The sequence below is a fragment of the Salmo salar genome, chromosome ssa19, assembly GCF_905237065.1.
Source record: "Salmo salar chromosome ssa19, Ssal_v3.1, whole genome shotgun sequence".
Taxonomy (NCBI): Eukaryota; Metazoa; Chordata; class Actinopteri; order Salmoniformes; family Salmonidae; genus Salmo; species Salmo salar.
The window spans coordinates 28,556,848-28,569,119 of NC_059460.1; the positions used below are offsets into that span (position 1 = coordinate 28,556,848).

The 12,272-nt window shown below is 43.7% G+C and overlaps 1 protein-coding gene and 1 non-coding gene across 2 annotated transcripts; both read right to left on the reverse strand.

Moving 5' to 3' along the window:
- LOC123729058 (U7 small nuclear RNA) lies at positions 1-56 on the reverse strand. The gene has a single exon (XR_006760841.1). It is a non-coding gene; the product is annotated as a U7 small nuclear RNA (small nuclear RNA).
- Positions 57-6,184: 6,128 nt separating this feature from the next.
- Positions 6,185-11,757, reverse strand: LOC106578723 (transmembrane protein 236). The gene is made up of 4 exons (XM_014157850.2): positions 11,161-11,757; positions 10,682-10,754; positions 8,257-8,380; positions 6,185-7,716 (listed from the first exon to the last, which is right to left on the reverse strand). The coding sequence occupies exons 1-4, from the start codon at positions 11,568-11,570 to the stop codon at positions 6,977-6,979; spliced, it is 1,347 nt and encodes a 448-aa protein (XP_014013325.1). The 5' UTR covers positions 11,571-11,757; the 3' UTR covers positions 6,185-6,976.
- Between the last annotated feature and the right edge of the window lie 515 nt (positions 11,758-12,272).

Here is a 12,272-nt window from a genome sequence, read left to right on the forward strand (position 1 = left end):
GAAGGTCTTCCTCCTTAAGGAAACCTACTGGAGAAATACTAAAAAAGCAAATTTTCCATAACTTCTAGGTAGGACTGGGTTCTGAACAGAGAGTTCAGAGCTTCTGCTCTTTCCTATAACCTGTAGGGGCGACTATGAACTTTGGGACTTGTAGGGACATCTCAGGGCTTCATGTCCCCTTCTATCCCTCTTCTCCATGTATCTGTTTAGTGAAGGTCAGGTTTGGCAAGGTACAAGGGTGAGGGGGGTGTGGAGTTCAAATTCTTTCTTCCTCAACTTGATTTGGTTAAAACCAACTTTAATGTACTTAAAATGTAAAGAAGTGTATATATATATATATATATACACTGCTCAAAAAAATAAAGGGAACACTTAAACAACACATCCTAGATCTGAATGAAATAAATAATCTTATTAAATACTTTTTTCTTTACATAGTTGAATGTGCTGACAACAAAATCACACAAAAATAATCAATGGAAATCCAATTTATCAACCCATGGAGGTCTGGATTTGGAGTCACACTCAAAATTAAAGTGGAAACCAACACTACAGGCTGATCCAACTTTGATGTAATGTCCTTAAAACAAGTCAAAATGAGGCTCAGTAGTGTGTGTGGCCTCCACGTGCCTGTATGACCTCCCTAAAACGCCTGGGCATGCTCCTGATGAGGTGGCGGATGGTCTCCTGAGGGATCTCCTCCCAGACCTGGACTAAAGCATCCGCCAACTTCTGGACAGTCTGTGGTGCAACGTGGCGTTGGTGGATGGAGCGAGACATGATGTCCCAGATGTGCTCAATTGGATTCAGGTCTGGGGAACGGGCGGGCCAGTCCATAGCATCAATGCCTTCCTCTTGCAGGAACTTCTGACACACTCCAACCACATGAGGTCTAGCATTGTCTTGCATTAGGAGGAACCCAGGGCCAACTGCACCAGCATATGGTCTCACAAGGGGTCTGAGGATCTCATCTCGGTACCTAATGGCAGTCAGGCTACCTCTGGCGAGCACATGGAGGGCTGTGCGGCCCCCCAAAGAAATGCCACCCCACATCATGACTGACCCACCGCCAAACCGGTCATGCTGGAGGATGTTGCAGGCAGCAGAGCGTTCTCCACGGCGTCTCCAGACTCTGTCACGTCTGTCACGTGCTCAGTGTGAACCTGCTTTCATCTGTGAAGAGCACAGGGCGCCAGTGGCAAATTTGCCAATCTTGGTGTTCTCTGGCAAATGCCAAACGTCCTGCACGGTGTTGGGCTGTAAGCACAACCCCCACCTGTGGACGTCGGGCCCTCATACCACCCTTATGGAGTCTGTTTCTGACCGTTTGAGCAGACACATGCACATTTGTGGCCTGCTGGAGGTCATTTTGCAGGACTCTGGCAGTGCTCCTCCTGCTCCTCCTTGCACAAAGGCGGAGGTAGCGGTCCTGCTGCTGGGTTGTTGCCCTCCTATGGCCTCCTCCACGTCTCCTGATGTACTGGCCTGTCTCCTGGTAGCGCCTCCATGCTCTGGACACTACGCTGACAGACACAGCAAACCTTCTTGCCACAGCTCGCATTGATGTGCCATCCTGGATGAGCTGCACTACCTGAGCCACTTGTGTGGGATGTAGACTCTGTCTCATGCTACCACTAGAGTGAAAGCACCGCCAGCATTCAAAAGTGACCAAAACATCAGCCAGGAAGCATAGGAACTGAGAAGTGGTCTGTGGTCTCCACCTGCAGAACCACTCCTTTATTGGGGGTGTCTTGCTTATTGCCTATAATTTCCACCTGTTGTCTATTCCATTTGCACAACAGCATGTGAAATTTATTGTCAATCAGTGTTGCTTCCTAAGTGGACAGTTTAATTTCACAGAAGTGTGATTGACTTGGAGTTACATTGTGTTGTTTAAGTGTTCCCTTTATTTTTTTAGCAGTATATATTAATGAAGTCGGAAGTTTACATACACTTAGGTTGGAGTCATTAAAACTCGTTTTTCAACCCCTCCACAAATGTCTTGTTAACAAACTATAGTTTTGGGAAGACAGTTAGGACATCTACTTCGTGCATGACACAAGTCATTTTTCCAACAATTGTTTACAGACAGATAATCTCACTTGATTGACTATCACAATTCCAGTGGGTCAGAAGTTTACGTACACTAAGTTGACTGTGCCTTTAAACAGCTTGGAAAATTCCAGAAAATGATGTCATGGCTTTAGAAGCTTCTGATCGGCTAATTGCATCGTTTGAGTTAATTGGAGGTGTACCAAGGCCTACCTTCAAACTCAGTGCCTCTTTGCTTGACATCATGGGAAAATCAAAAGAAATCAGCCAAGACCTCAGAAAAAGAATTGTAGACCTCCACAAGTCTGGTTCATCCTTGGGAGCAATTTGCAAACAGCTACAGGTACCACGTTCATCTGTACAAACAATAGTACGCAAGTATAAACACCTTGGGACCATGCAGCCGTCATACCGTTCAGGAAGGAGATGCGTTCTGTCTCCTAGAGATGAACGTACTTTGGTGCGAAAAGTGCAAATCAATCCCAGAACAACAGCAAAGTACCTTGTGAAGATGCTGGAGGAAACGGGTCCAAAAATATCTATATCCACAGTAAAACGACTACTATATCGACATAACCTGAAAGGCCGCTCAGCAAGGAAGAAGCCACTGCTCCAAAACCTCCATAAAAAAAGCCAGACTACGGTTTGCAACTGCACATGGGGACAAAGATTGTACTTTTTGGAGAAACAAAAATAGAACTGTTTGACCATAATGACCATCTTTATGTTTGGAGGAAAAAGGGGGAGGCTTGCAAGCCGAAGAACAACATCCCAACCGTGAAGAACGGGGGTGGCAGCATTGTGTTATTGGGGTGCTTTGCTGCAGGAGGGACTGGTGCACTTCACTAAATAGATGGCATGAGGCAGGAAAAGTACGTGGATATATTGAAGCAACATCTCAAGACATCAGTCAGGAAGTTAAAGCTTGGTCGCGAATGGGTCTTCCAAATGGACAATGACCCCAAGCATACTTCCAAAGTTGTGGCAAAATGGCTTAAGGACAACAAAGTCAAGGTATTAACAGTGGTCATGGCAGTCTTCATCCTGTGATGTAGTGGTAACAAAATAGATGTGTAACCTCTGATCGCCAGTCGCACTGAAGAAAGCAACACTTCCTATACTTTCAATGCATTGACTAGGACAACAACGTCAAGCTATTGGAGTGGCCATCTCAAAGCCCTGACCTCAATCCTATAGAAAATTTGTGGGCAGAACTGAAAAAGCATGACTCAGTTACACCAAATAAATAAAAGCTGAAATAAATCATTCTCCCTACTATTATTCTGACATTTCACATTCTTAAAATAAAGTGGTGATCCTAACTGACCTAAGACAGGGAATTTTTACTAGGATTAAATGTTAGGAATTGTGAAAAACTGAGTTTAAATGTATTTGTCTAAGGTATATGCAAACTTCTGACTTCAACTGTGTATATATATATATATACACACAGTTAAAGTCGGAAGTTTGCATATACCTTAGACAAATACATTTAAACTCAGTTTTTCACATATATATACATACACATCTACAGTGGTAAGAAAAAGTATGTGATCCCTTTGGAATTACCTGGATTTCTGCATAAATTGTCAGAAAATGTGATCTGACCTTCATCTAAGTCACAACAATAGACACACACAGTGTGCTGAAACTAATAACACACAAATTATTGTATTTGTCTCGTCTATATTGAATACATAATACAAAAATTCACGGTGTAGGTTGGGAAAAGTATGTGAATCCATAGGCTAATGACTTCTCCAAAAGCTCATTGGAGTCAGGAGTCAGCTAACCTGGAGTCCAATCAATGAGATGAGATTGGAGATGTTGGTTAGAGTTGCCCTACCCTATAAAAAACACTCACAAAATGTGAGTTTGCTATTCACAAGAAGCATTGCCTGATGTGAATCATGCCTCGAACAAATGAGATCTCAGAAGACCTAAGATTAAGAATTGTTGACTAGCTGGGAAGGGTTACAAAAGTATCTCTAAAAGCCTTGATGTTCATCAGTCCACGGTAAGACAAATTGTCTATAACTGGAGAAAGTTCAGCACTGTTGCTACTCTCCCTAGGACTGACCGTCCTGCAAAAATGACTGCTAAAGCACAGCACATAATGCTCAATGAGGTTAAGAAGAATCCTAGAGTGTCAGCTAAAGACTTACAGAAATCATGGAACATGCTAACATCTCTGTTGATGAGTCTACGATACGTAAAACACTAAACAAGAATGATGTGCATGGGAGGACACCACGAAATAAGCCACTGCTGTCCAAAAAAAAAACATTTCTGCACGTCTGAAGTTTGCAAAAGTGCACCTAGATGTTCCACAGCGCTACTGGCAAAACATTCTGTAGACAGATTAAACCTAAATTGAGTTGTTTGGAAGGAACACATAACACTACAGTATGTGTGGAGAAAAAAGGCATAGCACACCAACATCAAAACCTCATCCCAGCTGTAAAGTATGGTGGAGGGAGCATCATGGTTTGGGGCCGCTATGCTGCCTCAGGACCTGGACAGCTTGCTATCATCGATGGAAAAATAAATTCCCAAGTTGATCAAGACTTTTTGCAGGAGAATGTAAGGCTATCTGTCCGCCAATTGAAGGTCAACATAACTTGGGTGATGCAACAGGACAACGACCCAAAACACAGAAGTAAATCAACAACAGAATGGCTTCAACAGAAGAAAATATACTCATTCTGCAGTGGCCCAGTCAGAGTCCTGACCTCAACTCGATTAAGATGCAGTGGCATGACCTCAAGAGAGCGGTTCACACCAGACATCACAAGAATATTGCTGAACTGAAACAGTTTTGTAAAGAGGAATGGTCCAAAATTCCTCCTGACCGTTGTGCAGGTCTGATCCGCAACTACATCAAATGTTTGTTTGAGGTTATTGCTTCCAAAGGAGGGTCAACCAGTTATTACATCCAAGGGTTCACATACTTTTTCCACCCTGCACTGTGAATGTTTACACGGTGTGTTCAATAAAGACATGAAAACGTATAATTGTTTGTGAGTTATTAGTTTAAGCAGACTGTGTTTGTCTATTGTTGTGACCAATTTAAGCAGAAATCCAGGTAATTCCAAAGGGTTCACATACTTTTTCTTGCCACTGTATATACAGTACCAGTCAAAGGTTTGGACACACCTGCTCATTCCAGGATTTTTCTTTATTTTTACTATTTTCTACATTGTAGAATAATAGTGAAGACATCAAACTATGAAATAACACATATGGAATCATGTAGGAGGAGGTGTGATGGTGTGGGGGTGCTTTGCTGGTGACACTGTCAGTGATTTATTTAGAATTCAAGGCACACTTAAACAGCATGGCTACCACAGCATTATGCAGCGATACCCCATCCCATCTGGTTTGTACTTAGTGGGACTATCATTTGTTTTTCAACAGAACAATGGCCCAACACACGTCCAGGCTGTGTAAGGGCTATTTGACCAAGAAGAAGAGTGATGGAGTGCTGCATCAGATGACCAGGCCTCTACAATCCCCCGACATCAACCAAATTGAGATGGTTTGAGATGAGTCGGACTGCAGAGTGAAGGAAAAGCAGACAAGTGCACAGCATATGTGGGAACTCCTTCAAGACTGTTGGAAAAGCATTCTAGGTGAAGCTGGTTGAGAGAATGCCAAAAGTGTTTAAAGCTGTCATCAAGGCAAAGGGGGGCTCTTTGAAGAATCTCAAATATAAAATATATTTTGATTTGTTTAACACTTTTTTTGGTTGCTATATGATATGTGTTATTTCATAGTTTTGATGTGTTCACTATTATTCTACAATATAAAAAATAATAAAAATAAACAAAAACCAATGAATGAGTAGCTGTTCTAAAACTTTTGACCGGTAGTGTACGTAGAAGAAAATAGACAATTGAAGAAGATAAAAAAATCTTCAGACTAAAGAAAGCGGCAGATCTTTGCAAGCGTAAACTTGTGTCCAATCTTTTTACTATTACAGGCCACCTACAGACAGGCCGGTAACACACGCATATAAATGCAGTCATACACAGTTCATGCTCACGTGAAATCATATCATAAAACAGATGTCTTTTTTTCTCAGATTTTCAATTTTTTTTAATAAATTTTTACACCCAAAAATATGTTTCATTTGTACAAACTCACGCTTTGTTTTAAATTTGTGGATATGATAACCTAGCAAGGGAAAAAATCTGGGATGTATAACAACATTGATGTATATTCTTACACAATTCACTGCACTTTATGGTAATAGAATAGAAACATCATATATTATCTGTTATCAAATCTGTAAGTGACATGACAGGTTCTTTACATTCTCAAAGTGCCATGGTTCAGGTTGGGGACAAGGGGCAAGGGGAGTAGGGGGGTAAAAAAAACAACGTTGAACAAATAGGAATTAAGATAACACTAAGACAACACATAGTCCTCTGACAGTCAATGTCCTCCATCCCCTTTATGGGAACAAATTGCCAAAGAGTTCCCTTTTAGCCTGCAAAAAGCACCACAGTGTCATCCTGTCCCTCCTTTAATCAGAATCATCATTATGATATGGATCAATCTCTCTTTGCTGTGCTGAACACAGGAATCCACTCCAATTCTTCTCATCGCTGTGTGAGTCAGTTGTTGTTTTGGTTTGGTGTCTCTGTTATGAAGTCCATTTCCACTGGGCACAGACGTAATTTCAACGTCTAGTTTTGATTAACTTTTGATTGAGTTGTGAATTCAATGTGAAATCAACAAAAAATATCACCATGACATTGGATTTAGGTAAAAAAAAAAGCTAAAAACAAATAAATAAATTCCCTTATGTTGATGACAACATCATCACATTTTTTGGGGGGGTTGAAATGATGTGGAAACCAGTTTTTGCCCAGTGGGTTGTAGTCCATTGTTTTTTCTCATCCTTGGCTGGCGACTCAGATCAGAACATCCTCTCGGTGTTGAAGACCCTCAGCTTGGTCATAAAGTTGAAGTAGATGAAGGCCAGGCAGACGAGCAGGTTCTTCATCAGGTAGAGGAGGGGCGTGACAAAGCCGAAGAAGGCGATGAGGCCGATACGCACAAACAGGAAGGGCAGATCCTGCAAGGCCACACCTAGTGATGATAGCAGGGGACTGTGGGGCATGACCACCAGCCGCAGGCATGACAGGTAGCTGAAGATGTAGATAGGGAACGCCCAGCCTGAGTAGTAGACCGCTGGGTGCCCAGCCACCCTCACCATCTCCACTGTGTCCATCCAGAACAGAAAGCTGTCCACAAATACCTCGGCTCGGGCATCGCTGGCACACAGGAAGTGCAGTGGCCCTGTGTAGGCGTATGGTGAGACGCCACGGTCCACCGACGTGCTGACAGAGTGTGCCGAACGTGCCGAGCGTGCCGAGCGTGAACTCAGGCCTGAGATGCTAAACTGTCTCCCTGGTATCTGGTTACCTGACATCCCCTGGAAAGTCCCATTGGCCTCTGGTCGAGAGGCCGCCCCGTTCTGGTCCTGCCCATTTGGACCACCAGGTTGCCCTGGTTGTGCAGGTTGCCCGGGCACAGCTAGCATTACAGGTGATGCAGGGTTTGCTGGGTTTACTGGTGTCACTGGGGTTCCACGTAGGTGCTCCACGTGTGTGAGGACAGTGGAAGGGATCTCAGCATCTCGGTCCAATTCATTAGCTGGATGGAAAGACAACAGCACATGAGTATGTTAGCCGTGAATGAATGACGCAGATCAGAACATCTCATTATGGCACAAACATGCACACCACACAGCCCAACAGTGTAGAACACAGGACAACACAGCGATTGTCTCTCTGGGCTCTATAGGCACTATATTTTACCATAATACAATAGCATTTGTGATCAGTGGAAAAGGACAGGATCTGGTTATTTCCTCGAATAAAGGGATTCCAAGAAAGTGACAGCCGTCCTTAGAACATGTCATGGTTTTTGCCAATTCAACACTGTGTTATGAAAAATCAATTGGGGGGTCGTACAGAGAATTTCCTGTTCATCTCCTGAGATACATACTATATCTCTTGATAGAACATATCCCCCGACACTATTGTTGTCGTAATGAAATGACACTAGGTCCAGCTGCATGTGACAGAGGTTGCGCTCAGTGAGTTGGCAGAGGATCGGGTAGTATTCAGACTACAGTAGCTAGCTAGTGTTCAGTTAAACGTGTGTGTGGAACACAGAGCTTTGCATTCTCACCGTGTCCAGTGAGTCGACAGTGGCGGATCCTCTCCAGGATATCGATGCAGATGAGGGAGAAGAGCATCAGCGACACGGGAAGCTCTGCGAACGTGTCCTGTCTTATACTGTTATTGATCTGCACCTGAGAGAAAACAAGGATCAAAACCAATCTGTGATTTGAATCAGATGACATTGACATTTTAGCAGACTCTTATCCAGAGCAACTTACAGTTAGTGCATTTATCTTACAATAGCTAGGTGGGACAACCACATCAGTCATAGTAAGAAAATTCTTCCTCAAAAAAGTAGCTATCATTACAATTTCTAGCCCTGATTGTGATCTAATGAAACGGTCATGTGCCAGTCCTGTGACAGTCCTGTGCCAGCTTGGCTTCCCATCCAAACCTTCTCCAAATACTACATGGCACCCTATGAGTGCTATATACCCTCTGTGATACTGGGTAAGTGGGCTAATCACTTAGCTCTCGTATGTGCTTAACCCAGGACTACTTGCCTACAGGACACAGAACAAAAGAGACTGGGAGTCATCTGAGCCTAATTTATAGCTTCTCTTATGTGAAAGAGAGAAGATAAGCCAAGGTCCTGAGGTCACCCCTGGATCTTCAGGAACCTCTAGAAAGTGGGCTCATAGGAGGTGGGCTCTTCACAGACAGGAAGTGGGAAAGTGCCAGATGGACAGCTGGGACAGGAAGAGGAACTCAGCTGCTTATCAGTAGCCCCTTGGCCATAGGGCTGTAGATTGCTCCCCTGAGAACCTACATGTTCCTCTCAACTAGGTTTTCCAGCCAATAGTGTCAAAAATAGGTCCATTACCCTAGGCTTTGATCAACACAGTGTACACTAGTGGCACCTGCTGGTAAAAATAATTTAGAGCAGCCAAAGGATTATTTACGACGTCCCACACCCTGTGTAGCCTGTACGCAGTATAGCCTTTTTGTCGTCTACCAAACCAATGGTTGTTCGATGAAACGAGGCTCCGGACGTCATTAATCACGTGCTTCTGATAAAGTAATACAGGAATCAGCACACTGCTTCGAAGTACATTGCTAGCAATTTCGACGTATGCCTCGAAGCTCCGGGATCAAACATACTATCACTAGTCTCAACTCATCAACTTTACCCCCTCCTCTCTCCTAAGACCCCTGCTAGGACACCACACTTCAAATAACTTCATTATCCCGTGGTTATGTCATGATGGTACACTCAGGTTTTTTTCTTATAGATTTGTCCCTAAAGGGGTACAAATGCTTGTCACTGGGTTGGTACCCTGTAGTACGCCCTTTGTACCTTTAGTTATAGATACATAATTGTACCCCAGTTCATACCTTTCTTACGTACAGTCCACAGGTACAAAAGCATGCTTTTAGAAAAGGAAAAATGTGCCTTTATAGGGAACCACCACAGTGACAAAGCCAATTGTTCCTTTAAAGTAGCAAAAGTGTACCTCTCACGGGTGGCCAAAAAATAACTAACTGAAAACCACGCCCACACTAAGCCATGCCTCCAATATCATTTACTGGTGTGCCTTGCCTTTTCGAGTGAGTAGTAGAGTTACCACCCATGACTGTATTTGTTAGTAACAGAGACATGATTGTTCAATTAATTCATTTTTAGTCCTGTGACCTTCACCAAGTGAGTTCCTAGATCAATGTTATCATTAAAATTAAACTAATTTGACCCTTATACAGTGGTGTGAACCTCATAGTTTACATGCCACATGGTGGGTACAATATGTACTTTTCTTCAATACATTGCTTTTATGGTAAGCAAAGGTACAGATCAGTACCATCAAGAGTTAATGGTACACAAAATACGTTTGTACCCTGGGAAACAGAAATTTACCTTCACCGTACGTTGAGAGTAAGAGTGTCATGATTGTACATTTATGTTCAAAATATTGGGTACAAAAATGTACCATTATACTCTTTATCACACAGTACCCTAAAAGGTACCGTACAGTACCTTGTAAGATCATACTGTGTGTGTACCTCTGAAGGTACATTATGTGTATTTTGATGTACTTATACTCCAGGGAACAATATTGTACCCTTAATTCTAAGAGTGTAGACGATAGTCTGCATCGTGCTCAGTAGGGTTCGATATGCATGGAATCATCTAGACTGATTCGCACCTGGTACATCAAGTGAGTGGACTGGAACTAATCAAAAGCATAATTAATCTATGAATTAACTACCAGGGGTACCAGGAAACAAGCAATAATGTAGACCTCAAGGCCTGGATGTGAATACCTCTGAGTTAGAATGTCTCTCTGTAAGTGTCACTCTCATTTCAGAGGTAACCAACAGGTTGAGTGTCAAAGGTTCACCTACAACGGTGAATCTAAGTCAAAGGTCACGGAAACATAGACACACTGAGACGAGCATAAACAAATGATGTATAACACCAGGGTCACATGGTTTACCTCTGAGCTGGCGATGAGAAAGGCAAAGCAGGGTAATGTGGAGAGGATCACATAGACCAGGGCCACTGGCCTCCTGAGAGAGGGAGAAGGAAAGAGAGAAAGGAGCGATAGTTATAGGCTAGACGTTATGAAAAAGGAAAATATCAATGCATTTGGAAATGCTCAATGTTGGCATGATAGACGTGGCCCAGCTACAGCCAAACCAATTGCAGGCCAGTCGAGTCAGACACAGCACAGGTACCGGTCAGGTTCATGCCACACAGACCAGACAACCATTGCTACACTGCAAGGCTCAGGTCCAGAAAACACTGTGCTGTTATATTAAAAATCAAATCACATTGTATTTGTCACATACGCCGAATACAACAGGTGTAGACCTTACAGTGAAATGCTTACAGAAAATACAGATACAGCTCAGACAGCTCCTAGCATAGATTTCCAGCTAGGTGGCAGAACAAACAGACCAGAAAGACACTCACCATTTCTTCCTGCCGACAAGAAACTTCTTATTTGTGAACACCATGTACTTCATGGGCACCCAGACCAGCAGGGCTGTGGAGGTGACATAGGCGATGGAGGAGGCCACGATGAGCCAGTAGGCAGTGCTGGCATCGCCAGGAGGCTGCGCCATGCTCTTGACCCGCGCCACGATGAGGGCGAACCTTTGCATGACGATGAAGAGCGGCACGCACAGGCCTACAAACTGCAGCACCTCGCACAGGGCGAACTTCAGCGTCCTCCCCGAGGCCATGCTGTGGCAGCCCCTGCGCTGGCTAGCCCTCAGAGGGAGGGAGGGAGAGAGGGGGCTGTTGTCCGCAGTGAGGCGACCCCTGTCCCTCTGAGGGCTAGTCAGGCCTGAGCCTGTTGCATTGTCTGTGTCCACTAGCATTTTCCACACGCCACAGCTCCCGCTCGCTGTTCTGCCGTTTGCTTACACTGCACTAGGCATTGTGTACCTTTATCGCCGCAGTCATGACGGTGTGATGTGACTGCCCCGCTAACCTCTTTATATATGAATGTTACAAACAATTTGTCTCTCTCTCTCTAGCCCTTCAAGGGTACTATATTTCAGTAGGAGTGTGACACCTGGGAAGAGATGTGAAACCTAGAGGAAAATATACCTATGGAGCAGAATCGTCAAGGACCACGCCAAACACTTGCAGTCCCATGTTATTTAAAGGAGCAGTGAGAGAGCACACTCTTTTTAGCATTTGGCTGTCCTGTGAGTTGCATGTTCATTCTGCCATGACTACACATCCCCATCTAGTGGTACTCTGCAACACTCTGCCAGCAGTGTGGCACAACAGTGTTGGACTGCAACCAAAAGCCATGAAGCAGATGTAGAGATTATGTATCCCCTTCCAGACCAGACAGAAATGAGTGTAGGGGAGACAGGAAGAGAAGAACAAGGGAAGGAGGGAGGAATAGAAAGCCTGGGAGAAGAGAGAGGAGAGATAATACACTTTTAAGACAAGCTCAATCAAGTGTTACTGATGAGAAATTGAGTTATATTTTTAATGCATGCAGATTATTACATTTCAAATAAAATGATAATAAAGAGTAACTCTTATCTGACTGAGAAGAAGTTATG